Source organism: Perissodus microlepis, chromosome 19 (genome assembly GCF_051167445.1).
Source record: "Perissodus microlepis isolate ML-2025 ecotype Zambia chromosome 19, ASM5116744v1, whole genome shotgun sequence".
NCBI lineage: Eukaryota > Metazoa > Chordata > Actinopteri > Cichliformes > Cichlidae > Perissodus > Perissodus microlepis.
The window spans coordinates 16,598,718-16,626,299 of NC_140479.1; the positions used below are offsets into that span (position 1 = coordinate 16,598,718).

The 27,582-nt window shown below is 41.6% G+C and overlaps 1 protein-coding gene across 4 annotated transcripts in view; it reads right to left on the bottom strand.

The window, feature by feature from the left end:
- Nucleotides 1-26,939, bottom strand: part of trim9 (tripartite motif containing 9) — a 44,184-nt gene extending 17,245 nt beyond the window's left edge. For 3 of the 4 annotated variants that reach the window (XM_084914167.1, XM_084914168.1, XM_084914166.1), the window contains exons 1-3: nt 25,945-26,938; nt 10,009-10,104; nt 8,988-9,110 (exon numbers count right to left, since the gene is read on the bottom strand). In XM_084914167.1, coding sequence (XP_084770293.1) covers nt 8,988-9,110; nt 10,009-10,104; nt 25,945-26,778 — 1,053 coding nt within the window. In that variant the 5' untranslated portion in view covers nt 26,779-26,938. Of the gene's footprint in view, nt 1-8,987; nt 9,111-10,008; nt 10,105-25,944 lie in introns of all 4 variants that reach the window. The other variant, XM_084914169.1, reaches the window with a different exon arrangement.
- Nucleotides 26,940-27,582: the final 643 nt, after the last annotated feature.

The window sequence follows — 27,582 nt, forward strand, 5'->3', positions numbered from 1 at the left end:
CTTTCTGGGTCACAAAATAAACTTTTAAGATATTTTGAGGCGTGAATGTAGTTGTGTAAACGTCAGATATCTGCTCGGTTTACAAGACATCACATATTTGCAAAAGTGCTCCGATGTTTTCGGAGATCTGACACCCACCATCTCGAAGCTAACGGGAGGTCGAGACCTACTACAGCCGGGAGGAACACCGCTTTCCCGGCACATCGTGCCTTGACCTCCCGGTCGGCTTCGAGCTGGCGGCCTCCGAAGAATGCGGCTAAAACTTTTGCGAGATCCCGAGTTAGTTTTTGTGAGATCTCGCAAAAGTCCGTCGTAATTTTTTTTCTCCCATGTCCCCTGCGGGGCTCCGTATCAACTAAAAAGAATCGGAAGAAAAATTTTCCCATTTTGTTTGGAAAATCTAATTTTTAAATGCACTGACTAAAGTGAAATATTTGGGCCATTTCATCAGGAATCTTTAACATGTGACAAGCAAATATGCCAGTCCATAAATTATGTTAAAATGACATGAAAACGTTTCAGTTGGGCTATAATGATGCATACAGGATCAAGATACAAGTTTTTTCTCCTGCTTTTGTAAACGCTGAAATTATTGGTCATTCATTTTGTATATTTATATTTTTCTTAAAATGGCCTATAATGTCTTAAATAGAGTTTGTCTTCCATGTGGATAATATACTTGGCTTATCCATGAAAACACAGACATGTATGTTAATTTGTCCTGTTATTCTTTTGATCTCCATTACATCACGGTATGTAACTCTTTTTGCCAGTGAAATATCAAAAAAGGCTGTTCATAATAATAAAAAGGTGTATTTATTGTTCTTCTCTGCAAGCTACATATTCATTAATACAAAGTAATCGATTACAGGCACTTTTGGCATCACTGTTTGATAAACACTTATTTACAGATATGGACTGCACTGCACGGAAATTCATTTAGCAATTTTACAAACAGCATCACTAAAGATAATAATTCCTAAAAGATTTATACTGATAATCCTGGTACCCTAGGCAGTTTATATAGCAAGTTTTATCCAGATTGATTAAAGCATCTTTAGGGAACATACATCATTATAGTAAAATAAAACGCCCTTAGTTTGTCTTACTCTAAAAACTATTCAGCGATTCACTGGATACTCCTAAAAATCTTTGGATTTGTGTTTTTAAGCAAAATCTCGAGATCGGTCAGCCCTGCTCAGGTGACATTACAGATTCTAGTAAAACTGCCAAAATATCTGCAGCGTTTCATCCTTTTGCTGGGCTTCAGAAATGAGCGAGCACTTACAAAGCCTTGGTCCATTCCTACTGAGGCGGCGTGAACTTAAATGAACCAGATTTAAAAATTCGACTCCACCTCTGACTTTCATACAAACGACAACAAAAAGCAGGCTCGACCGCTTGCCTGGTGAATTAATATTTACTAGGACACACTGAATCATTTTCAAACAACTCTTTGAAATGAATCAACGTTTCTCTCTCTGGTGAGAGAAGATTTCATTTCACCTCTGACAGAGGTTTACATTTCTATGGCTGAAGGCCAAACCATCCCTGCTGTGGCAAGCTGGAACATCCACAGCCCCGCAGTGGCCTGGCAGAGCTCCAGGAAAAGGCTTCTTACTGCTGTCGCTGCCTGCTTAACAATCACTTCACCGTCCCTCGTCTGCATGTGAAATGTTTTAAATTCAGTGTATAAAGAATATCTCTCATGAAGGTGCAAAAGAAGTGCTGCCAGCTTTCATTACATCCTTCCCTTATTGTCATCCTCCTCTTTTCTCTCTCAGATTCGATGCTCCCAAACAGCTTCTCTCAGCATTCTAGCCATCCTCCCTGAAATCTGCTTTAAATCAGCTTCCCAATAAGATATAAAAACTGCCGCCGGCAATAGTGCTCTGCCAGATGATCTCCGGATAATCAGCGCAGGGAAGATTCATTCGTCTGAATTTAACCGAGAATGAAGGGGCTGCAGCAGCTTGTGGTGGGACAGCAAATTTAGCATCTTGATGAGAGAAATTAATTGAGAGACAGAAAAAGAGAGTGAGAGATGGTGGATTGAGAGCCAGAAAACACAGTGCAGGACAGCGGTAGAGGAAGGCAGAGTCTGCTGCGTTAAGTGGGCCACAGTCTCTGCACAGCGGATACAAACTGTGTCCTCTCATGTGGCTGGTAGGGTGATCAAGCACTTTGTCACAGAAGCTCCACAGTGACGGTAAAACAACAGGAAACCGAGGGATGATGAAAATGTAAGACAGTGATAGTGCTAAAACAAACAGCAGTTTTGATAGCATGTTTGATTTCTTCATGGTAGGAAACACTGAGAAACGTGTTTGCAGTGGAACAGGTGCTTATTAAATAAGCAAATACACAAATTCTACCTCATAAAAACACACTGAAGACACATTTTACATGGGAAATGCACTGGAAACTACAAACCTCATTCACCTATTCATACAACCGCTTTTTTAACCTAACATCCACACACTCACACTCTGATGGATGCATCGCGGGAAACTCTGTATCTTGCCCAAGGAGCTGGGGATCAAACCTCTAACCTTCCGGGTGGTGTATGACTGCTCTACCTGCTAAACCACAGATGCCTTAAGATGCAATAACTGTTCTGTAGTTACTTCAGCAGTTACTGTTTCTCTGTGTTGTTAGCTGCTGAGGAGGTAAAGCTTCTTCTACCATTTTCTATGTGTATCTGCTGTAGTTATTAGGCCACTGCAGCACTTGTGTCTGTGAGATACTGTGGCTGCAGTCTTTGAAACTGTCCCCTCCCAGGACACAGGATAACATTTGTAGACTGACAAAAGGGGTGTGTATGACAATCATTAAATGAGGGTCAAATATAAAAGAACACACACAAAAATAGCTTGTTATTAGAAACATTAAACATTAAGGTGTGTGTGTGAGGATATGCTGCACAGTGCAGTGATGATCAGAGGAAGTGACAAGTGCCACATCCACTGAAAATCAGCTGTCAGTGAGAATCTGTTAGCGTTTACTATTAGAACTGGAGGACGGAGAGCAAATACAGCAGTAAGCGACCCATGCATACATGCATAGGTCAAAATAACAGATTTGAAATGCATTTTCTTTACTGACTGATCTCAGTTATTTTCTCTTTGCAGAAGTCCACACGACAGACAAAAACCCAAACATGTTTACCCGGGAAAACCAGTCACTCATTCAGAATAATAATAATAAGCAACTACCTTCAACAATTTTCAAGCAAAACTACTGCCTAGGTTTCATAGTTATAGCTTGAGTATAAGACTATTTTCATCCCTTTTATAGCGCTGTAACTGTCATGGTCTTGGATCTCAGAACAAGGGTTGTGAGTCAGGAATTTGTTTTTCTGTGTCTTCATTATGGTTTGATGTTCTCAGGTATTACTGGCTGAGGGTCTGTAGCATATTGCTGTATCGAAGCTTTACTCATACCTCAGGGTTTTTGAGGTTTCTGGAGTTCTTTGTGTTTTGTTGGTTCTGTTAGGGTTCATAGTTCTTTTGCTTTTAGTTTTGGCTCATGTTTGAGTTTTTTTTTTCTTTAAATCACATTTTAGCCCAAGATCGATTTCTTTTTGTGTCTCTACTCTTGGTCGGTTCATTTACTGTATATAATTGCACTTGAGTCTTTTAGTTTTCATTTAGTATTAATAGACTTTGTTATTTGAGTTTTTCTGTTGTGATTTGGTTTATTTTTCCTAGTTTCCGTGGTGTTCCTCATGTCATGTTCAGTGCGTGTTTATTGACTCCGTTATTTCCTGTTTTAGACTAATAGGGTGTGTCTCTTGAGCATTAATATGAGTTTTACTTCCTGTCTCTTTGTCTTGATTATGTTCTCCTGTGTCTCCTTCCTAATTAGCCCTCTCTGTGTATGAATAGCACTTTCTTCCTTGCAGTCTGAGTTGGCTGGAGCCTCTTCCAACTGCCATAAAGCCAGGGGGAGATGCACCCTGGACATCTCCCCAGTCTGTTGAAGGGCTTGTTCATCTATTACACTAACCCTGATTCCATTTTCCCCCCCATACTAGCAAATAGTTTCAACAGGTTGTTCATAGCTTACAATGTCAGTTGTTCAGCCATACTTTTAACGAGCTATGACAACCATTTTTTTCATTACTTACACTGATATAATTATAATTATAATCTTCTGAGTGTCTTTTTCTACTGCCTAGCCATTACTTTTTACTCAAACTTATTCAGTTCCAATCAATTCTTAAATGGTAATTCTGGCTTTTGTTGTAGATTACCCCCAGACTACTGCAGAAGTACCCCTTGAGATACAGCCCTTGTTAGGAATCTCTGAATTAAATTCTTAATAGAAAAAGCGATCATATATCTTGAACATAAATAGCCTTTAGATCTAGAGTTTTTTGTCTTGACTAGTTCTCTATTGATTGTCAGGATCTGACAGAAAAGATACAACTGTAGTGGCGAGTAAGACCCTTATACAACATTAGCAGTCTCAACATTAACAAGTAATCCTCCCACACTGAATAACCTTCAATAACAGGCTCTGCTGCCTATCTCGCTGCAATGAAAACTGTCATTCACTATAAGAAAATGAATCATTTGAAATCTGCCTCCGCTTTTCTTTATACTTCCTACCACATCTCTAAGCATCCATTCGGTCCAAAATACCTCCCATGCCTAGTTAAAAGTGAGAAGGACCCCAAGAAGGAGGGTTCCCCTGGAGTAACACAGTCGGTTCAACAAGGGGGAAAGCAAGTGGAAATAAAAATAGCCTCAGAGCCGCTGTACTCATTAACCAACTCGAGCTGGGTGACCAGGGGACCTAGCAACCAGTGACAAACTTTGCATGAAGCAGGAGAAGATGCAGACTGACTTCGTTTCTGATTCACTTTGTGTTGCTCTAATCAGCCTTCATCTGCTGAATCTGTTCCTTGAAGAATCCAGTGAAAGAGATTGAGAGCATAAGAAGTGGGCCCCGTTTTGATCATATTTAATACAATCTTCACATTATATTAGAGGACCGTGCTGATGTTTTCTTTTTTCATGTTTCCGTCAAATGAAATGTGCTTTACAGAAAAAAATCCATCGCAGTGAATTTAATTACATTCAACATTTTTGCTGAGATGTATGCAGTTAAAAGCATCAGCTATATCAAAGGAATAGTTTGACATCTTGAGAAAAACCAGGCTTTCATACCAGGAGTTAAAAGATGCATGCCCGAGCACTATATCTGATGATAAAGCCAAGAGACATTTAGCTCAGTATAGCAAGTGGCGCAGCTGAAAAATGATCAATATACACAATAATATACACAAAAGACTGAGGTGACTCGTGTTGTTACTCTGATGTTGCAAGGGGGTAAGCTTGTTTTGCATGAAAAGACTTGCAAGAAAACCTCCAAGGCTGAAAACCAAAGCCACCTTGGAAATGCCAGATCTGCAGTTCTTCATCATCCCAGAAGTATAGAGTTCCCACTGGTTCATGAATTCCATCATTTTATTAGTAAATTACTAATTAGCATGTATCTGCGTCTGCAATTCATGCACCTTGCTAAGGCTTTAGCCACACAGACCTGGAGGCAACCTCTCGTTGCCGGGTAAAATTGTTCACAAAGAGGGTGCTGCACCCAAAAAATCTTTTTGATTACTTTGGTCACCAGCAGACTGCTGTGGTCACATGTAGGTTGCATGGAAGACGCTAACTTTTGTGCAAACACTTGCAATCTACTCTCAGAGCAGTAGTGAAACTTGAAAAAGTGCAATGGAAACAGAAAGCGGAGAAAGTTTGCCTTCAAAGCAAAAGCTGTGCCGTACCACTGCAACCATCACAGCAGACTCTTTTTCTGTGTCACATACATCTCTGGGACCAGTTTTGTGCTAGTGATTGCAAGCAACCTTCAACTACTTGCAACTAGTCAGGGAGTACACTTTACTCTGTGGGCAGGACTCTAGGCCCGAGGCTTTGCCAAGTGTGCTAACTTAAGAATCAACAATTTGGTTTAAATATTGACGCTATTTCTCTAAAAATGTAAGATAGAAGCAATCAAATGCTAGAATGGAGGCGTCAAAACAGGATTGAACAAACCAATAGGTGACATCATCCATCTTTTATATACAGTCACAATGTTTTCATATTTAATGAAAAGATGTGAGCTATGAACAGATCTGTAAGGAACCAAGTATTACTGAAAATGTGAAGTCACTTTTTTAGATCTTTTCTTGTTGGTGCATTAAAGTGCTTGTTGGAAATTTGAGCCTCTGATCTATCAGAGTCTGATGGAGAACAGGAGCTTTTTTACACACTGACATTACATTCATGTTTTTCGGGTAGCTTGAGAATCCACAAAAACTTTGTTCTGCAGTCGACTCAAGGAAACCACACATCAGAACTGCTGGACACTCAGTCCTTAGTATTTACAGCAAAAGAAATAACGAAAAGAAAGAAGACTATAAAATGCTTACGGTGATAGATTACCAATTAAGCCAGTTTAAAGGCCATGTGATTTTCCATCTGACAGAAACTGTGAAAAATTGCTTCCTAGAGGGCAAAAAATCTGTCAGAAAACCTTTTGAGGTTAAAAGATTAAGCATGCGGTTTATAGCCAAAGCCTGCAACACAATCCTTCAGGCTACAGAGAGGGCTGCAGCCTGCCCTGCTCATGTCCGGCTTTGCGTCTAGGAACCCGAGGGTGAATGAGTCGAACAGAAAATTATATTAGGCTGTTGGAGACCTATAACAGATTGCAGGTTTTCAAAGGTGACTCAGGTAATTTTTGATTATAATTCATCCAATTTAATAATTCTTTTACAAGACATCAACATGGTGTTTAGTATGTCGTGTTTTAGCTGTGCACAGATGGTTTGAATCAGCATTTAGAAGATAATATTTACAGACTGTCTGCTTAAAGGAGACCTATCTGGGGGGCCTTTTGTATCCACTTCACGTGACAAACCTTCTGCCTCTGCTGCTTCTCTACACAAACACATGGGTCAGTCCTCCTGATGTGCTGGAATAAATGAACCTGACTCATGCTATGAAGGACTACTTCTCGCCTCCACAGCTTCAAACAACAAGCTCAACGTGCCTCAGTCACCATGGCGACCAGGCTTCCTTGTCAGGAGCCAGGACCAGAGGAGAGCAGCAGGAAACTCTGCTGGAGATGCCAAGTGATCTGCAGCAGCCTCGTTTTAAAATCAGATTCAATTGATTTAATGTTTTCTGCTCTTTTTACAGCTTTTATTGTGAACCTCGTGTGCTTAAATAAGCTGTATTATTCAGGCTATATCACTAGTCGCTCAACTGGACACCATGTTTTATGCAGCTATCAGCATTTATAAGCACAGACATCAAAAACTTCAGCATCACCAAGAGCGAAGCGGGACAGAATTGTGTCTCATTCAGCCACAGCTGCAGGATGAATGTCCATGCCAGAGTTAACACAGTTCCTGGAGATGACCTCAAGAAAACAAGCTTCATCTCAAATGATCCTTTCTCTCCTCTTTTAGCTGTGCCTCGTATCTACACGAGTGAGCTACGCTGCCCTCCAGGGGACAATAGGAAATAAGAGAACGCACGAAACTTTGTTTTCTTGCATCACTGACTCTGTGGGAAACTCCTATGATTGAAGAGGTACCCCTGAGTAAGCGAGAAGCACATTCACATGTGAGATCAGCGCGGAAAGCACGAGAAAAATCTGACATCTGCGTTGGAGAAATGTGTTTCTCCAACATTAAGATTCAGCGTACGACACATGCAGACACCGAGCTGACAGGCGGGATCAAATCAGCACTGACATGCATTAAAATTCATCTGTGTTGGAGGTGTGAATCTGTCCAGTGTCCCTTAAGATCCATCCGTATTTGAAAATTCATCCACTGAGAGGACACAGTTCATTTTTCATGTGCATCGTGCCGCACACCACTGCAAACTAAAATCATGCCTCCTATAGGCAAGAAAACACTGCAGCAGCGACGGCACTTGTAATAGCCGAGTTTCTGAGAATCACTGTAGTTTAGCCAGTGGTGAGGGTTTAGTGTCCCTATTCTCTTCTATTGCAGATCCTTAGGAGAGTATGACTATGTGGTGTTTATTGTGTCATTTTTTATTTACAGTTTCAGGAGATTACAGGAGGCAAGAATGTCACATCAAGGATGCGAGTTGAATGTAACTGATAGCCACAGTGCCTCCTGTGGAAAAGTACGGTAATTTCCATGAAATCACATCTAAAACATATATATATATATATTAAAAAAAAAAAAAAAAAAAAAAATATATATATATATATATATATATATATATATAGGCAGGACTAAAAAAAATAAATAAAAAATGTCTGTTGCTGGTCCTGTATGCCCACATGTTGCCATGCACAAGCCATGTTCCTCAAACCACCTACACGTGTGAAACCTCAATTCTACAGAGCAACCGAGTGTGAAATTGGATGCTGTACAGCACAAATGTATCTCTCCATCCTCTCATCTCACTTATGTCCCCCGTTCAATGTGTTGCAGATGGCTTAAAGAAAAATGCAGCTCTTTATGCATCTGAAATCGGTAGTACGGTGTACGACTTCTCATTAATCTTTATCAAAATCGTTAAGATACTGCAAAACCTAAAAAATGCAACTGGAAAAATACATAACTTCAGATTCTTTAAGAGCAAAGAGATTTTCCTCACGACTTTGTATTTTATCCACTACAATATGAAACTTCACTTGCAGCGCCAGCTCATCCATCAGTCACAATCACCGCCCTCAATTTGTCAAACCAACACTGCAAGATTACACAGCAGCAAACAACCACTATGAAGCAGATCAAATTTAAAGTCCCAACCTGGCAACTTCTAAAGAAAAACAAGGATATTTTTAAGATAATTTTGTTTCGGTTTGCACTTGTGTGGCTCATGAATCAATACCTCATTAGGGTTAACGCCTCATTATCCATTTAACGCATCCAGCCTTCTGATGCATACAAGTGGATTCCAGGAACAGATCTTGTCATGCTCACTCACCTTCAGCTTGTGTTCGTGCTCTTTGTTTACTTGAGACAGCAGCTGGGCCTTGCGCCGGTTCAAGGCGTCGATGAGGGCGTCGCACTGCGCCACCAAGCAAGCCTCAAACTCCACACCGTTCTCCTGCAGGAAAAATTTACAAGAAGCTGGAAAAGCAAAGCATCTGAAGACAGAAAATATGCAGGAATCTGCAGCTGGAAACAAAACAACAATAACAAAAGAAAAAGATGGAGGATACTTTTAAGGCCGTGTGCATCACTTTAATAGCAGGAGTAACAGTGAAATACAGGAATGACAAAATGAATAGAGTTTAATGATGGGATGGATAGTTTGCTGAGATACCTCCTCCTCAGACGAGAAGCGTGAGTAAAATCATCATGATTCATGCATCAGCAGAGTAATAAACTTGACAATTACGCCTCATGCTGTCACTTTTTCACACATCTTAAGTTTTTTTTGTTGCTCGTCACCTCCTCTCTACTCTTTTACCTCACCCTCACCATTTCACACTGTGTGACGACTATCCACGAGAGGTTTTAATCCCACCTTCCTGCTCTAATCGCCCTCATAAGCTGACCAAAGCTTTGTCTCCACATGAGCATCTAAATTTAGACCTGGTTAATGTGTTAGATGGAAGAAAATAATATAGATGAATGTGAATAAAGGGGAATTCCCATTAATGCTAATATAATCATGTGTTTCTGTAAATGTTAATCTTTATAACCACCTTTGTTTTGCATCCTGAGCTCAAATTTGATGCAAGCATCTTTTATAGTTTTATTAAGATAGTATCTTCCCATCTGGCCCTGTGCAGAGTTCAAGCCAAAGATTAGAAAATGTGAAATTCAAATGTATACAATAAGCCTTTTTGTGTCTGCTGCTCACGGCAGTCAGTGGACAGTCTGGGATCACAGAGGGGGATTACAGCTTGGTAGAAGAAAATATTCATGCAGATTATGGGTGTGTGCAAAAAACAAAACAAAACAAAAAACCCCACGTGTGCGCGTGTGTCTGCGTATACCTGGATATGCTGGACCATATTTTTTAGTTGAACCAGGAACTCTTTGGCCTCAGTGGCTCGATCTGACAGGCCGTTGAGGGCCTGGGACAGTTGACCCTGTGGAAAGAGACAATAAAGTATAATTACATGGACTTGCAGTACATTCAAATAACAGATGAAGTGCTGAATCCTCAGAATCTAAAGAAGGAAATGAATCTAAATTATAATCAGAGCCATAATAGTATTTAAAAACTCCAGGGTCATACACAAATACTACAAAGATCTAATGAAATATAAACCTAATTTTGGGCCAGTTCATAGTGATACAGAACATGAACCTCTAGCTTTTATTCCATTAATCACTTACTGGGTCAGAAGATTCAGTAACAATTTTGTTTATTTGCAGCTTTCTTCATTTCATTTGAAAACAAATTGCATATCTTTGGGTTTTTGGAAAAAACACGTGATTTTGTCACCTTGGTCATTCAGCTGGGCCTTTCCCCACACAATTTTTGCATTAAATTAGATTAATGGAAACTGAAGATAACCATGTAATTAATATGCCTCGTGGACTATCAGCTGCTCTGTCACGCAACCATCTTTTTTGTAGTCCTTCATCCTTGCTGAATAGGGGCTAACAGTGGATTTTGTTGTCATGATTCGGCTGTGTGCAGGCTGGATGAGGACCCAATCGCAAATCCACAGAGGCAGGAATGAACTCAAAATTCACAGCTTTATTGCTGGAGAACAGAACCATACAAATTAAACCGGGAAACTATAACGTAACACACAGGGAAACGCACGGCCACGGATGAGGGAGAACGCGACACCGAACGGAGGGAGACGCAGACATAAATACACAGAGGGTTAACGAGGGAAGTGGGAACACACGGGGAACACAGGTGACACTGATAATCATAACAAGACACGGCAGGAGTAAATGCAACACTGACGGGAGACTGTCAAAGTAAAACAGGAAGTACACAGAGGTTCAGACAGGAGGAGAGAGAGCACGGGGAGAACACAGACATAACGGGCTGGGGAAAACATGGAATAAAACACAAGGAGAGACGAGGGCTCACAGATACACAGAGGGGCACACAGGGGGTAAGAGTCACAAGGGGAAAACACATAAGGAACAACGTAACAGAGCAACCCAGGAAGCATGGCCTAAATAAGGAACAATACACAAATACATGAAAACTAAGAATACTGGGCCAACATGGCCCAGGACCATGACATTTGTTGTCTTAACTTTTTAACTCAAACCCCACCTAAATATTTCCAACCCCGACATCCTGTTTTACACAACAGCTAAGGCCCCAAAACTATTCCGTGAGACCTTTAACACTGACAGGAAAGACACATGGAGGCAGCCCAGCAAGAGTTATTTTGGATGCAGATTCCAGCCCTGACAGTTCATCATGTGCTACAACCCCAGATCAGAAAAAGTTGGGATGACATGCACGATGCTGACTAAAAAAAACACTTACATATTTACTTTGGCTTTTGATTGCAGACAATATGATCGACTTTATTTCATTCCTGCAGTTCAGGCTTGCAACAAATTCCCAAAAAACATTTGAATAGTAAAGCAATAAACACATATGAGACATTTAAGCACTGAGGATACCAAGCAACAAAATGTTTCAGGTGTTATTTTTTACCTTTCCTCCTGCAAACACATCTTTGTTGCATTTTTGTTGCGTTTTAAAATTCTCCACATATTTCCTACTGGGGATGGGTCAGGACTGCAGGTGGGCCTTTATAATGTGGTTTTATTTTGTTTTGTTGAAAAGTGCATAGATGTTGTTTTACTTGTTGCTGACAACAGTCTGGATGGCGTTTTTGTCTTTGGTTCAGAGCACACGGTTTCCATGTCTTCTAAAAAAAGATCTGGGATACCGATTGTTGTTACCAGAACATGTTTTCATCGTCACAGATCAGCATGCAGTAAAATTTAAATTTGCATTTGTGAATGTAATTGTGATTGTAGTGCTTCATAAAGGTTTCCCACAGAAATCCCTTGCTTTTATTGTTATATCAGCTGTTGATGGATGACAGTGATGTCTGAGCGACTGGGGTCACGAGTGTTCAGCGTAGGCTTCCACCTTTCCCCTTTATGCACTGAAATTCCAACAGATTTCTTTCTTCTTTGAGGAACACCATTTTTAAATATTTCTACAATTTTCTCTTGCATTTCTTGAGAAACTGGAGCAAATCTGCCCATCTTTGCTCCTCAAAGACTGCAGCAAATCAGGATCACAATTACCTGTTGACATCATGTTGACGGAAGTCCTGTGGAATGGTTGCATGCTAACAAATGAAATGAAGATGAAAAGAAAAATGTGAAATATCTCGGGTTCACACTGAAACGAGTGGGTTTCTTTCTTTTTTTTAAATGATTAACTCAAAGGCACTCAACATGGGCCGACTTACAAACAAAGCTGCTTTTGATAGCGGCTGAGAATCTGACATTTTAAAGTGTCAGAGCTTTCACCCCTGAGACAAAATGCACTGACAGCCTAATTTTCTCACACAAAATGTCATTTTCAGCTTAAAACTGAGATGATGTGTACATCTATAAGCATTTAACTTTTGCACTGTTAATGTTATAGCTGGGACTCTGGTGTGTGGAGCACATATGACGGGAAATGCCATTGTTGTGCGTGTGCGCTGACACAGAAACGCTTTTGAGATGAGTTTTTCATGTATGTGAAGCAAAGGCTGTGTGAACATGGAGGTGACAGGGAGAGAGGACTTGGCCTGACCCTGTGGGAAACTCATTCGCTTGAGTGAACAACCGTCAAGCTGGTGGGTGTATTGTCTTCTGGGAGTAAACGAGGGCACTGGGCCTTATCTAGAAAAGAAAAACTCCACTTCAACGCAGGAAGACAGCAATAAAACTAGCGACTAGCTGATACAGTAGAAAACGCTGTGAAAACAACTCATCACACGCAGTCTGCTCCTCTTTGTCAGCCCAGCTCGTGGAATCTGACGTTGGCCGGACGAGTGGGAATCAATCTGCGGGGGCCGACAGCTGACCTTCGACCTTGATGTTTGGGAAACCATGACAGCTGCCGTTAACATGAGTCTACTGCACTGGGGGGACTGTAAGACCTGGTAACAGCTGAGCAAAGATCCAAATGTAAACTTTCTTCAATTGTGTGGGATTTCAAAAAATGTCCTCTGTGTTATTTAGGGCTGCATACTTCAACACTGCAAAGAAAAGAAATGAAAGAGAAGACTTGAAGTGTAAGTTTTCTTTCATATAAGAATAAAGTAACAACAGATTTCTATGAATTCTGAAGACCTGTTTGACCTCTTATAAGTATGTACTTATCAAACATTAGTCTAAAAAAAATGGCAAATACTTGTAAAATCAGAAAGTCTCAAAAGGAAAAACTGAAGTCTTTAAATTGCTAATCCTGCCCAAGCTACTATGCTACAAATTTAAGTAAAAGATAATAAATATACAATAAAAAATGGACTATAGCTAGAATTTAAGACATTTGAATTCTTGCTATTGTAAAATTTAATGAATTTCATAATTTTCTTGTACATTTACAATGACAAGGCTATTCTATTCTATTCTATTCTATTCTATTCTACTTACTGTTATAAAATAACCCGATCTCTTTGGCTTCCATTGAATCCACTCACACACTTCTGGTCATGTGATCACTAGCCACGACTTAACTGCTATTTTGGACGTGTGACAATGTAAGGTCAAACGAAAAAGGCCTGAAACCATCTGGCAGGCACTGGTCAAGGGGGAGGAATGTGTATTTTCTAACCTGTGGACGAGTCGTTGGTTGGCAATTGTTGGGAAATCGATTGGTGAGGGCCCCATTCGCATAGGCCTAGAAACTGGTCAGTGGTCCCCTGGCAACCACTGGTCACTAGTGAGAAGTGCGTATTCCTCAACCTTGTGATTGCTTTAGTCACTAGAATATTGCTCTTAATTTGAATGAAACATACCGACTTGTCAACAACTTGTTCGTCATGTTAGACATGTTACAATCAAGATTACAGTTTAGCCTCAGAGAGACCAGTCAGTGATAGAAAAATGAGTATTCCCTGAACAGTTATGAGCTGTGGGTGATTGCAGTTGCAGGGAAAATGACTGCTAAACTACAGCCTGGTCAGGGGCTACCTGGAAACCACCTGTTGCTAGGCAAAAAATGTGCAAAAAAAACCTCCTTGTGATTGTTTCAATTGCTAGCATTTCCTGTGATGATGTTTTGAATGGAGTTTTCTACAAACACTGGCTGGCTAAATTCTAAGCAGTAGCGAAACGTTGAGTGCATCACTGAGGCACAACTTTTTCTTTGGAAGCAAACAATCTCTATTTCTGATTTATGTTTCATTATTTCAAGTTTTATTACCACTGGGCTAGCCAGTGACTAACGAGATCACAAGAAGCTTTTTGGTGAAGCGCCCTTTCTGTTACTTTGTGCATGTGACTTCACATAGCAACAGCCAGCAACCATGAATCACTCGCCAGCAAGTCGGGGAACACACTTTTTTCCCTAGCAACCGTTAACCAGTATAACGAATAGCTCTTCACACAACAGCGTGTTTCTTCACAACTGTAGTAAATTTACCAATTTTTTTCAGTTTTGTTCCAGGTTGTTTCTAGGTTGAGCTAAGTGTCTTTCTTTCAGAAGTTTTTTTTTTTTTAAACTTTGTTTTGTGTACAGAATAAACAAACAGGGTTTAATGAGCTTTAGATGTGCTGGTGGGCAGATTTCCATGTTTTCAGTCATCTTTATGCAAAGCTTTCCTGGCTCCAGCTTTATAGCTACTGCTCAGATATGACAGCGTTACCAATCAAACTCTTGGCAATGACAGAAATAGAAGAATTTACCAAATGTCAAAACATCCCCCTTAGATAAGGAAGACATCTTCTGATTTGAATTCAAATCCACAACAGAAAAGAAAAAACTTTTTTTTTTTCAACTCACTCACTTTTTAGGACAACCCTTTTGGGTTTCTGAAATCAATCAGCTGCACTCTGCCTGGATCGCTAAGCCGCCACCATCATTTTAAGATCCTGCCAATCACACTCTGGTGACTTCATCACTGATCAGCCGGTCCTTCGCACCTGCCCTTTCATCTGTCCTAAACTAAGAGCTGGTTTTCACTCTCAGTTCTCTCATTTTGCTCTCTGATACAGTGATGGATACTGTGAGAGCTCGAGCCTCGCCTAGTTAACAGTCAGCTTGCGTTTGGTGACAGAGCAGATGAAATGAAAAGCACTCGATTGTCCGGGGGCGTTTTTCTGCAGTGTCTGTTTGAGAGCCTGCAGAGCTCAGTCCTCAAAACCAGGTCAAAAAGTGCCACGAAAGTGGAGGCTGGTTTATTTTTGCACAGCTCACGGCGACTTCCTGCTCTGCGGTGTCCACGGTGCCAAGACCGGCAGGTCGGCATATGGGAAGACAGACTTTAGCAACAAATCAAGAAAGAGACTGAGGTCAAGTAAGAAAACTTGTTGTTCACACCTCAAGTTCTGTCGCAGACTTTTTGCATTTAATGACTTATTTTTAAGTAACAGCTAAACTATTCATGACAGGAAAAAAAAGACTGAGGCCACATCTCTAAGGCAAATATATAATTTGCTTTGATTATTTTTTCATCCAAGTGCTCTTCATACAATTCAACTACACAAGCTGGGAAGCCATTTTCCCAATTTTGCATATAAATGAGAATGAGAAGATGGAAACAACATGGAAGCTACAAAACAGTTTATAAATTTATGGATCAGAGCTTTAAACGACATGCTGATATTTGTTTCCAGTATATTTGAAATATATTTCTTTATATCCTCCTGAGAACCAGCTTATTCATTTATGACCTCTGTAATGAACATTTGTTTCTGGTCTATATCTTTTGACATATTTGAGCTACCCTACTAAGTCCTGATGTAATAAATAGAGGATATCCTGGGCTTTCAATTGATAACTTGTGTGTTTTCGTTTGGTTTGTAGGTACTAAGTCAATCAGCTACAAATACTGAGGTTAACTGAAAAACACTCAGGTCTCTGTTGAGCCACACCTCTTAATCTTTGAATTCAGACGTTTTCAGTCTCATAAAATCAAGAAATCAGCCAGACAGGCTACCTTTACAAGAATTTGTGGAAGAATAACTATTCTCACTAAATTCAAGTGTGATACTGTAAAATGATGCCGTGAACACAATCAGCTGTAACAGGTAAAATTGCAAAGTGGAAGCATTTAGGGACTGTACCAATTCATTCATGAAGCAGGAGATCACCTAAAGTTGCCAACACTCTGCTGAGTCGATAACTACAGCGCTCCAAACCTCATCTGGCATTAACATAAGCACAAAATCTGTGTGCCGGGATATCATGATAGCATGGGTTATGATGGCTGAGCAGCTGCATGCAAGCCTTACTATTAGATAGAGTGGTGTACAGCAGCGGTCCCCAACCTTTTTTGCGCCACGGACCGGTTTATGCCCGACAATATTTTCATGGACCGGCCTTTAAGGTGTCGCGGATAAATACAACAAAATAAAACTAGTACCGGTACCGAAAAAAAACAAACATTTATTCATAACACATGTGAAAAGACCAAGGAAAACAGAGTAAACAATAAAAACGATAAAAACGATAACAAAATAACGCTGAAAACCGATTAAAAACCCTGAAAACTATACATTTCACACCTGAGCCTCAACTCTCGCGGCCCGGTACCAAACGACTCACGGACCGGTACCGGTCCGAGGCCCGGGAGTTGGGGACCGCTGGTGTACAGCACACTGCTACTGTACTTGGGATCAGGGGAAACCTGAAGAATTAGTGTAGGTTTGGTAAAAACCAGAATGCTGCCTGACTGCATTGTACAGGTTGTTTTTCTAAAGTTGGCATGGGCTTAAGGGAAATTTTAATGTTTCAGCTTACTGTACCAAGATATTTTGGGCAAATCTAGGCTTCCAACTTTGTGGGAACATTTTTGGCAAGGCCTTTTCCTTTTCTTTTCCAGGATGACTGTGCCCTAGTGCACAAATCAAAGTCCATAAAGGTATGGTCGGATGAGTTTGGCGTGGAGGAAATTGACTGACTGGCACAGAGCCCCAACCTCAACCCCATCCAACACCTTTGGGATGAATTAGAGCAGAGACTGGGAGCCAGGCACTCTCATTCAGCACCAATATCTGACCTCACAAATGCTCTTCTTGATGAACAGACAAAACATTTCTATAGATTTATGTAGAAATATTTCCCAGAATTTTGGAAACTTATATTTGCAAATGAAGGGCCAACTCAATTTTAATGTCTATGGATTAATGTGTAGGTGGCCCGATAGTTGTAATGTGTGGAAGACTTGCTGATGATATCCCAAGGAAATATTTTACTTCATCCATTTGTTACAGTTTTTATTCTTGTGTTTTTGGTTTGCATGCAGCTTGATGAGATTTTCATCATTTCTAAGATGATTGATGAGAACATTTAGCGATAACTTAAAATACATGACATTTACATCTCATCTTCCTGCATTTGCATTTTCATTGCTTTTAAAAGAGAATATATTTCACTGTCATGGCATGATTCATGCTACTGTGATATTAGTTCTGGCTGATACCCTCAGAGAGAATAGGGCTTTCTAAAAGTTTCAGCTGAATCCTCTACTTACATTAATGCAATGCAACTTCAAGCTTGCCCTGGGGATAAAATACATCTTGTTCAGGGATAGTGGAAATAAAAGCATCATGCAACGTTAGACTGGAGAAGAGGATGATGCAATGTTTTGGGATGAGCTTCGAGGGGTTGTTGAGTTAGTGGGGTGGGGGTGGGGGGGTGGGGGGGTGGGGGGCTTAGGATATACCTGCTATTTGGAAGTACTAATCATCTTAGTAATTAAGCCAAGTGGGAACATGTGCATAGGATGAATAATTCACCACCAGCTCCAGGGCCATTCTGCATGTTTCATTTTCTCTCCGCGGCCGAGTGAACTAGCCAATCTGTCACAGGAAAGCGCGAATGTCAGAAAGGCATCAGAGCCATTTTGGATTAAAGCACCCACTAGGAAGTGGGAAGTGCAAGGACAGTAGGAGGAAGGTATAATGTCACTGCAAAGCTCTTAAAGTTAGAGAAGTAGAAAAGTAAAAACACTCCATGCTAATTAAAAACACACATAGGCACAAAGCTTTCCATCCCTGTCACTGCAAAGATAGCATTTTGAGTTCCCATAACCTACTTTCAAAAATTGTGGCGATACCCCTCTGTGAAATGCTCCGCTCTCAGTCTTAAGTACTTTCTTTAAGTACTCTCTTTATGCACACTTAATCCCGCGTGTAATACACAGTCATTTTGGCTACATACTGTAAACAGACATAAGCTGACAGAAGGTCAACTTCTGGATGACAAAGACACAAAACAAGCAAACAAAATTAAATAATACATTTTTCCCCACAGCTTCCAGATGAAAGAACGTGAAAATGAATGCAATTCTACACAGCTTGATTACTGATTGTGCTTTTCTCTACAGAGAGACCAACCGGAAACTTTAACATGAAAGATTGTGGTTGTTTACATGAGCTGAGGCAATCCTTGGAGAACCCAGACTGCAATATTCAGCGGGCGACTTGATGATATTTTGTATCATGGGAACCTTTTGTTGTTAAAAAATTAAGCCCTGACATGTTGGAAGAGTTAAGAGTCGGCACAGATTGTGTTTCTCCTCTGTGTTTAACAAGATCCCGTACGACACTGTCTTCTGCAGGGAGAACCTAAGTGGCTGGTGCATTATTCATCACTTAAGTCATCAATAATGCACAAGGAGCCGTTAACTATCCACACACACACACACACACACACACAAAAAGACAGATAAAACTAAAATAATTATAGGAGGGGATTTGAAAGTTGCCACAGTTTCTCCATGTGACAAACTGAGTCATTGTGTGAAAGACCCTTGGGACAGCACTGCAGGAAATGGGGCAGACGTGATCTATTCTTATCAGTGAGGCCAGCGTCTGCTGCAGATGATCAAGAGGCTTACCTGCTGGTCTAACTGAAAATGTCAAATGGATAAAATCAGGCAGAAAGTACCTGATGATTGGAAATCATTTATTTCTTTACTGACAAGTGCACGTGTGGCAAGTGTACATTCTAGGTACTTGGATGGTATAATCTTTATGATCAAATTGCTGGTGAGCAAGCAGAGAAGCCCAGACATTCCTCTCTCTAGCCACCTTCTCCAGCTTATCTGGGGGAACACCAAGGCGTTCCTGGGCAGCTGAGAGAAATAATCTCTCCGGCTTGTCCTGGGTCTACCCCTGGGCCTCTTCCTTGTTAGACAGGGATGGGGAACTCCAGGCCTCAGGGCCTGGAACACCTCACCCAAGAGGCGCCCACGAGGTATCTTAATCAGCTGCATAAACCACCTCAGAAGACTCTTTTTCATGTGGAGGAGTGTTGGCTCTACTCTGAGCCCCTGCCAGATGGCCGAACTCCTAACCCTATCTAAGGGAGAGCCCAGCCACTCTGCTCATTTCCACAGCTTGTATCCGAGATCTTGCTCTCTCGGTCACTACACACAGCTCGTACCAGGTAAGGGTAGGGATGTGGATCGACCAATAAATCGAGAGCTTCGCTTTCACAATCAGCTGTCTCTTCAACATGACAGACCAGTACAGCGTCCACATCACTGCAGCCATGGTTCCGACTCATCTGTCGATGTCCTGTTACTGTCTTCCATTTCTTGTGAACATGATCCCGAGATACTTGGGACAGCAACTCGTCTCTGACGCGGAGTGGACACTCCACCCTGATCCAGCTGAGGACCATGGCCTTGGAGCTGCTAATTCTCATACATGCCACTTCACATTCAGTTGCAAACTGCTCCAGTGCGAGCTGGAGGCCACCACCTGATCAAGCCAACCGGAACACATCATCCACAAAAAGCAGAGATGAGATTCTGAGGTCGTGAATGCAGAATCCTTCAATCACTTGGGTATGCCTAAATATTGGCATTGTTTGTTTTTAATGCATTTTGAATCGTCGTCTTGGCATAGGCCAAAGATGCCTATGACAGTCTCTATTAGGTAGATAAACTAGTACTTGCACCTTTATACTCAAGTTGAGTACTTTTCACCCAGTCGTGCACACATTCACTTTGAGAAACACTCACTCAGACTCTGATAGATGCATCGGTTCTGATTTGGGTATTTGGTTGAGTATTTCGCCTGAGTATTTGTAGACGAACTGCTCTACCACCTGAGCCACAGCCACAGCAACATTTTGTGCCAGGTAGAAGGCCCTGGTCAGTTCATCATGTCTATTTCATTCCTTTAAGCAAAAACAACCTACAGATGTCACTGAAAAGCCTGAACACTGTTTCGTAACTGGACCGTGTAACTCTTCCTATTAAATTAATCGTTCAGCTATATCCATACTTGAAGCTAATTAGACAAGACTCTGAGAACAGATTGATGATAATTACATCAGTGCCACTTCAGGGTTTGCCACTTTATGGTCAGGACAATGATGTTGATGATGCTGATGATAAATCTGTGAGTTATGCTGACAAAAACAAGGTCAGTGCACGATTTAACTTGTGCTGCCCACGTCTCAGTTTGAGCTCACTTTTTTGGTGTCCTTATTTAATAATGTGGGCTGACTGTTTCAGAGCAGCCAGATGTAGCAGAGCAAAATAAATTATGCCGTTTAAAACATTTGACTGCTTGAGCTGAAAAGAATAACTCTTTTTTTGTTCCTTTCCCAGTTGGGTCACAAAGGAGAAATGGCACTGTGGATTTTCTAGGCATTTATCTCTCTCCAGTTCCATGCCTGGAGCAAGCTAAAATATTCAGACAGTCTGTGTTCTCACCCGGAGAAGTTATATAAAAATATGTCAGTGTTTTCTGTGCAAACCCGACTCATTTACCTCACTGATGAGACCTTCAGCGCGGCTCTGCCTCTCCTTCCTGCTCATTCTCTGGTTCACTTCTTCTCTTTGGGGTGTTTGGGGTCATTCATCGCTCTCATTTTGCTGCTTTCTTATCTCCCTCTTTCATTAACATTTACACAGATAATCTCTTTACATGGCAGCTTGAGGGGTAAATATCAGCGCCTTTAATGGAGCAGCATCAACCTAAACGGCTTTAAGACACTGAAGCTTACGCCCACTGTGAAAATTCATTCTTGAAAAACCTCAGGCCTGACTTTGCCCTCTGCATTTATTAGTGCTTTCTTAAACAATTGAGCAACCGTGTCTTTTATCTACACAGAGTCACTTATAAAAAAGACATATTTAAGGGTAGTGTGAGCTGTATCACTGCACGGCGTTGGACCATTACTGAAAAATGTCCTTATGCACTTACACTAACTAGACACTTTATTAGGTACACCTGTTCAACTGCTCATTAACATAAATTTCTAATCAACCAATCACACGGCAGCTCAAAGCAGCAAAATGCAACTCAATGCAATTAGGTATGCAGACATGCTCAAGATGACCTGTTGAAGTTCAAACCGAACATCAGAATGGGAAAGAAAGGTGTTTTAAAGGATCTTGAACGTGGCGTGGTTGGGCTGGTCTATTTCAGAAACTGCTGATCTACTGGGATTTTCCCACATAATCATCTCCAGGGTTTACAGAGAATGGGCCGAATGGACCAGTGAGAGGCAAAAATGCCTTGTTGATGCCAGAGGTCAGAGGAGAATGCTGGCTGCCTTGAGCTGGTAGGAAGGAAACAACAACCGCTTGTTATTTGAAACAGATGGCTACAGCAGCAGAAGACCACTTCTGTCAGCCAAGAACAGGAGAATTAGGCAACAATTTGCACGTCTCACCAAAGCTGAATAACATAATATTAGAAAAACCTCGCCTGGTGTTATGAGTCTTGATTTCTGCTGCAACATGTGGATGGTAGAGTGGTTTAAACAACATAAAAATTGAGCCATCCTGCTTTTAATCAACATTTTAGGCTGCTGGTGGTGGTTCAAACTGGATAACACGCCATAAAGCTCAAATAATCTCAAACTGGCTTCTTCAACATGACAATGAGTTCAATTCAATTCAATTTTATTTATATAGCGCCAAACCACAACAACAGTTGCCTCAAGGCACTAGACCCTACAATAATACACAGAGAAAAACCCAACAATCTTATGACCCCCCTATGAGCAAGCACTTTGGCAACAGTGGGAAGGAAAAACTCCCTTTTAACAGGAAGAAACCTCCGGCAGAACCAGGCTCAGGGAGGGGCGGCCATCTGCCGCGAGTGGTTGGGGTGAGAGAAGGAAGCCAGGACAAAAGACATGCTGTGGAAGAGAGCCAGAGATTAATAACAAGCAATGATTCAATGCAGAGAGGTCTAAGTTCACTGTACTCAACTGGACTCGATAGTCACCAAATCTCAGTCCAGCAGAGCAGCTTTGGGATTTGGTGGGACAGGAGATGAACAACCAGCAGATCTGCAGCAACAATGTGATGCTATCATGTCAATATAAACCAGAATCTCTGGGGAATTTTTCCAGCACTTTGCTAAGGCAGTTCTGAAGGTGAAAGAAAGTCCATACCAGAAATGGCAGGCTGTAACTAATAAACTGTCCAGTAAGCGTATTTTGAACGAAGCCATCATGAAAAACACCTTTGAGTTGAAACATTTGTGCAATAATTAACTGTAAGCATGACACATTCTTCTCATTACTAATTAAATACAGTATTGGACAGTTTTTTCTGCTTCTCTTTATGTGGCTGTCCCGACAGTCGGACAGAAGGGTTAAAGCGGGAAAGCACAAATAACCTGCTTCTTGTATGTGAATTTTTAAGGCTTTTCCTTCTCTCCCACTGAGTTTAACAGAAGCTCCAGGTAGCTTCTTCTTCTACCAAGAAATTACAAGAAATTACATCAGCTTCAAGGCTGAAACAAGACTTTAAAATGTTTCCCGGCCATGTGACCTGTTCTGTCTGTCCTCATTAGCTTGCTTTTGGGGCCACCTTGAATGAGAGCTTGTAGAGCATCAGTTTGGGTTAACTTAGTGTCACTTTCTGTTAGACCTTTTTTTCTTAATAGGAGTAAAGATAAAAGATAGCACATGTGCAAACCCTCAGAGTCAAACCTCTTGATTTATCTCCCTTCCTGTAGCAGGAAAAAGAATCTGCTGCAATCTGTTACCTATTTTCTACACACACACACACACACACACACACATGCAGTACATTCAGTTTGATTAATCACCTTTAATTGCCACTAAACATAATGAGTGGCAGACCGTGACTTGGATTGCATTCAGTGACCTGTTATGACATCCGTGAAGAGTTGAGGACCACTCACTGTGTAGCAATTTAACACACTGATGATACCCCTTTACTCTTTTTAATGTGATTCATGGAGATCAACACTAAAGTCCTGCCACCACATAAAACCTTCCAGTACAAAGTCACTCTTTCATTTCTGCTCTTTCTTGATGACCATTTTGGTTTAGGGTGACCAAAAGGAGAGCTTGGAGATAAATCAGGGTGTTTTATTGCCTATGAGACTAGAAGAGAAGCCAAGAATGCGTTTGAACTAATGCAGGAGGAGAGCATGTAGAGCATTCATTTTTAGAACGCAGCAGAGGGGAGAAGTGTAAAGCATGTGGGGTGGATTCCTCGTGGGGTCCAGTATCTTAGAGACCTTTGCTGCTTTGTACTTCAGGAAGAGGGATTTGGCTGTTATGGCAGCAGGTGGTTAAAGTCGTTTACAGCAAGGAGAGAAATGCTGCAGAAAGATGGAGAAATCACTGTTTTTCTGCTCAAGAAAAAATGCAACTGAAAAACAGAACAGATCCTATTAAATGATATCACCACATTTCCAGCTCTGAAGTGTAAATGCTGCAGGTGTGGATTCGAGATCAAGATCCTTAGTGTGGTACTTTGTGCATCAGCATTAGACAGCAAAGATGAAAAATGCGCCGGCTCAGTCACAAAAGCGCACAGATCAAACAACCAAAAGCTTTGATCAGTTTAAGCATGAAGGGGAATGCAAGATGTTTATGGGCATCTCTAAGGCTGTGTAAGTATATGGGTAAGCAGGACATGCTTTTTGAATACTGGTTGGTTTTTCTATGGCTACGGCAAAAACCTTGAAGCTCAAATAGTTTTCTTGAAGTTTGCAACTGTGCTGTTTTGGTTCATTTTTATTAACCCGTCTTTCCAGAGGTAGGCTTTTTGGGAAAATGCTGAAAAATGTGAAGCCTGTTTCTTGCCCAGTAAGGAGAGTGAAAATTTGATTCCATAGGGGGCCAGATTCTATCATACTGTTTTAAAGATGCTCGGGTGGAGGAAATACACAGAGCTAGGACTGTGTGCTAAATGTGAAGCTTTATGAGATGATCCATCTCTAATATTTGTGCAAGTGAAGAAGAGAAATGACCCCTAAAAAGGCACAAATACATCATTTTCCCTTTGCAATGTAACTTAATCAATATTGTTTGATAAACCTGTGTCTCTATTTTGGCATTAGCGCCAGAAATCTAGGTTTGGTCAGTCTCTACTTCATACTGGGGGGGGAATCAGTAAATAAGCTAAAATAGGTTGAGATTTCTAATCGTTACATAGAATATTTGTTTGTATTCTTGTCATTTTGCAGTAAATATTTATCAAGATGTGAAAACGCTTTTTCTCCAGTGAACATTGTGAGGAATACCCTGAAGCTCCCAAAGATGACCATGCTCAACTCTGCCAACTCTGAGCTCTGAGCCATCTGTCACAGCTCCGTGGGCAGCTTCAGATGATCAGATGATAGATCAGAAATAACCAGGTGCCGTGAGATACAGTCAAAAAAAAAAGAAAAAAAAAAGTGCCACCTGCTGAATATTGGCACTAAAATGCCTGGTACCACTGATTGGTTTCTAAAAATACTCTTTTTCCCATTTTACATCCAAGCATGATTACGCAGAACAGATTGGCAACTTTTCATGTGATGGAAATTTGATCTGAGCGAAATGTTCGACCCCATCTGATATTCCCAGCAATTTTACAGTTGTCTATCGCATCTGAAGTGACACTCTATCTCCCTACAAGGAATGATCGGAGTGGGGTGCTTTTAAATTGTTGTTCTGGAGACGTATAAAACCAGACTGCTGAGTATAAATGATGAGGACGGGGAGATAATGATGTGCTTGTGTTGCTTGTGCACCAGCACTCAATACATTCATTGTTTTTTTTTGGTTTTAACATGGAAACCAGGAGACACCACCACTACACATCATGCTCCCTGTGTGTGTGTGTGGGTGCATGTGTGAGTTATATCTAGCTCTACATTCTTCCCTTCTTCATTGAAGGCTGGAGTGTGGAGGTGAGGGTTGCTGGTGCAGAGGCGTAGATAATCTCAGCTCTGCCTCTCCTGCCCACAACAACTCAGCTTCCAAAATAGCTTCTCAATTCACACCACAGGCCTGCATCTGTGCTTCACTCTCCATTCTCAATAAAGCATAGCTTCAGCGTTTGCCATGCCTAATGATCTCCAGGGCGCCTGTGAGCTGTCAAAGCACTGAAGAAATTTGATGTTGGCATGTCGTGAGACAGATGGTCATCATTTACATGGTCATGCAAATAGAAAACAGCATCTTCTAGTTGTCCACTTATGAGATAGAATTAAAAATGCGAACCACTGCCTTTAAGGTTTGTTTGGCAGTGTTTGGCTAAAGGCAGCGTCAGATGAAGCTGGACCGTGTATCAGGCAATAAAATGCATCCTCTTACTATTGTTAAACACTCATTTAAATCCAAAGCGGCAGAACGAACACCCCACAGCTCTGTACCTCTCTACCGGATGCTAAGCAGAGCTGACACGACAGTGCAAATTATTTCGAACACAGACTTGTTGCTCAGCTCAGAGGATGTTGAATCATTGCACAGAGCAGCCAAAAACACAAATAAAGACAGAAACAGACGCACTTGTAAGGGACGAAGACAACCCCGATCATTTTTACGCACGTACCTTGTGCAGTTTCCACATTGCGCCTAAAGCTTTGACCTCATGCGTGCCGTGTTTCCCTTCCTCCAAACACTGATAACATACAGGCATCTTGCACTGTACACAGTACATGCTGAGATTCTCCAGTTCGTGCTCTGTGCAAGTGGAAATTTTGCGGGGACTGGCGCGGCGACTTATCCGCCCCTGCGCCGGCGGCACCAGGCGATGCTTGGCGAGTGGACCGCGGGGAGGATGGCAGCGCAGGCGGCACGGGTCGCAGTAGAAGACATCGCACTGCTCGCACATCACGGTGGCCTCCTTTGGACTCTTCTCGCAGAGCTGACATTTGAGAGCGGCCGCTTTGCTCTGCTGATACCTGTCCACCACCCCCTCCAGCACCCTGTTCTTGGGGAACCCGCGGAGTCCCCTGTCGTCCAGGATGAGGCTGCGGTGACACTGCGGACAGGTGATGCAAGAGTTACGAGGGATCGGAGTTAAGGAGCCGGGGTGCGGTAGAAGGTGCTGCTGCTGCGGCTGAGGGACAGTCGGGGGGAAAACCCGAACCCCGTTCGGTGATTTTTGGCAAGGGGTGGTCGGAGCGCTCACGAAGCCCCCGTAGGAACCGTAGCCACTGTCCGCCTCACTATACAAACTCATTTTATCCAAATCCAGATAATCATAATCGGAGACCCCGGACCCGGAGGCTCGGCTGCTCTGTGGAGACTCGGCGTCGGGGGTCTGCACAAGAATATTCCGAGCACAGGCTAAGCAAATGTTATGGGAGCACGGCAGTATGATGGGCTCCCGGTAAAATGAGCCGCAAACAGGGCATTTTAACTCTTCCTCCATTTCATCCATGGTTGCTCCTGAGAGGTGAGAGATTCCTCCGGGGTGTGCAAATAGAAACGGGAGAAGTTTCGGCAGAGCCTCGGCTGATCGGGCTGCTCTCTGTTTGCGCGTAAACGAAGCTCCAGTCGCGTTCTGCTGTTAAAACTGCAAGTGCAACCTTGACCAAATGAAAGGCATCAACGAAAAGGAGGCATACTAACACTACTCACCAATAAGCACGCAGCGTCAGCTCAGGCTGGATTGCTATTGGACAACCAGTGGATTCCAAACAACCATTGGACAAATGAACTGTCGGCGTGAAGGTCCGTTAATGAGCTGTAGAGCGATATACACAGCAGACACTAAAGCGTGTGGACATCAGTGAATGCACAGGATAATTGTTTAGAGCCTTAAAAGGAAATCAATAGAATAAATACTAAACACAATCTGAACTCAACATCCGTCCTTCATATGCTTTAATTTGAGAATCAAACCAAAGAAAATATTTTGTATTGTCTCAGAAAATGTTCACATAAGCCGATTAGTCTTGTCTCTAAATGTGCTTTCAAAGTATTTACTTAATACAGAATGGAAACATCCACACAGGTCCTCCTCAGCAAAAGGTATTTAAGTAAAACGATGATGGGATTATTACTGAGGCATTCATGCACAGGCAGCTGCATTTAACTTCTTCATATGCTGCAGTGTATTTTATACTGTCACAATTATAAGTTCAACCAACTCATGCAGCTGCAACTAGTGATAAGCATTTATTCAGATTTACAGCTTTGGTTAATAGATTATTTTATTTTGTACAAAAACAGTCAAAAATGC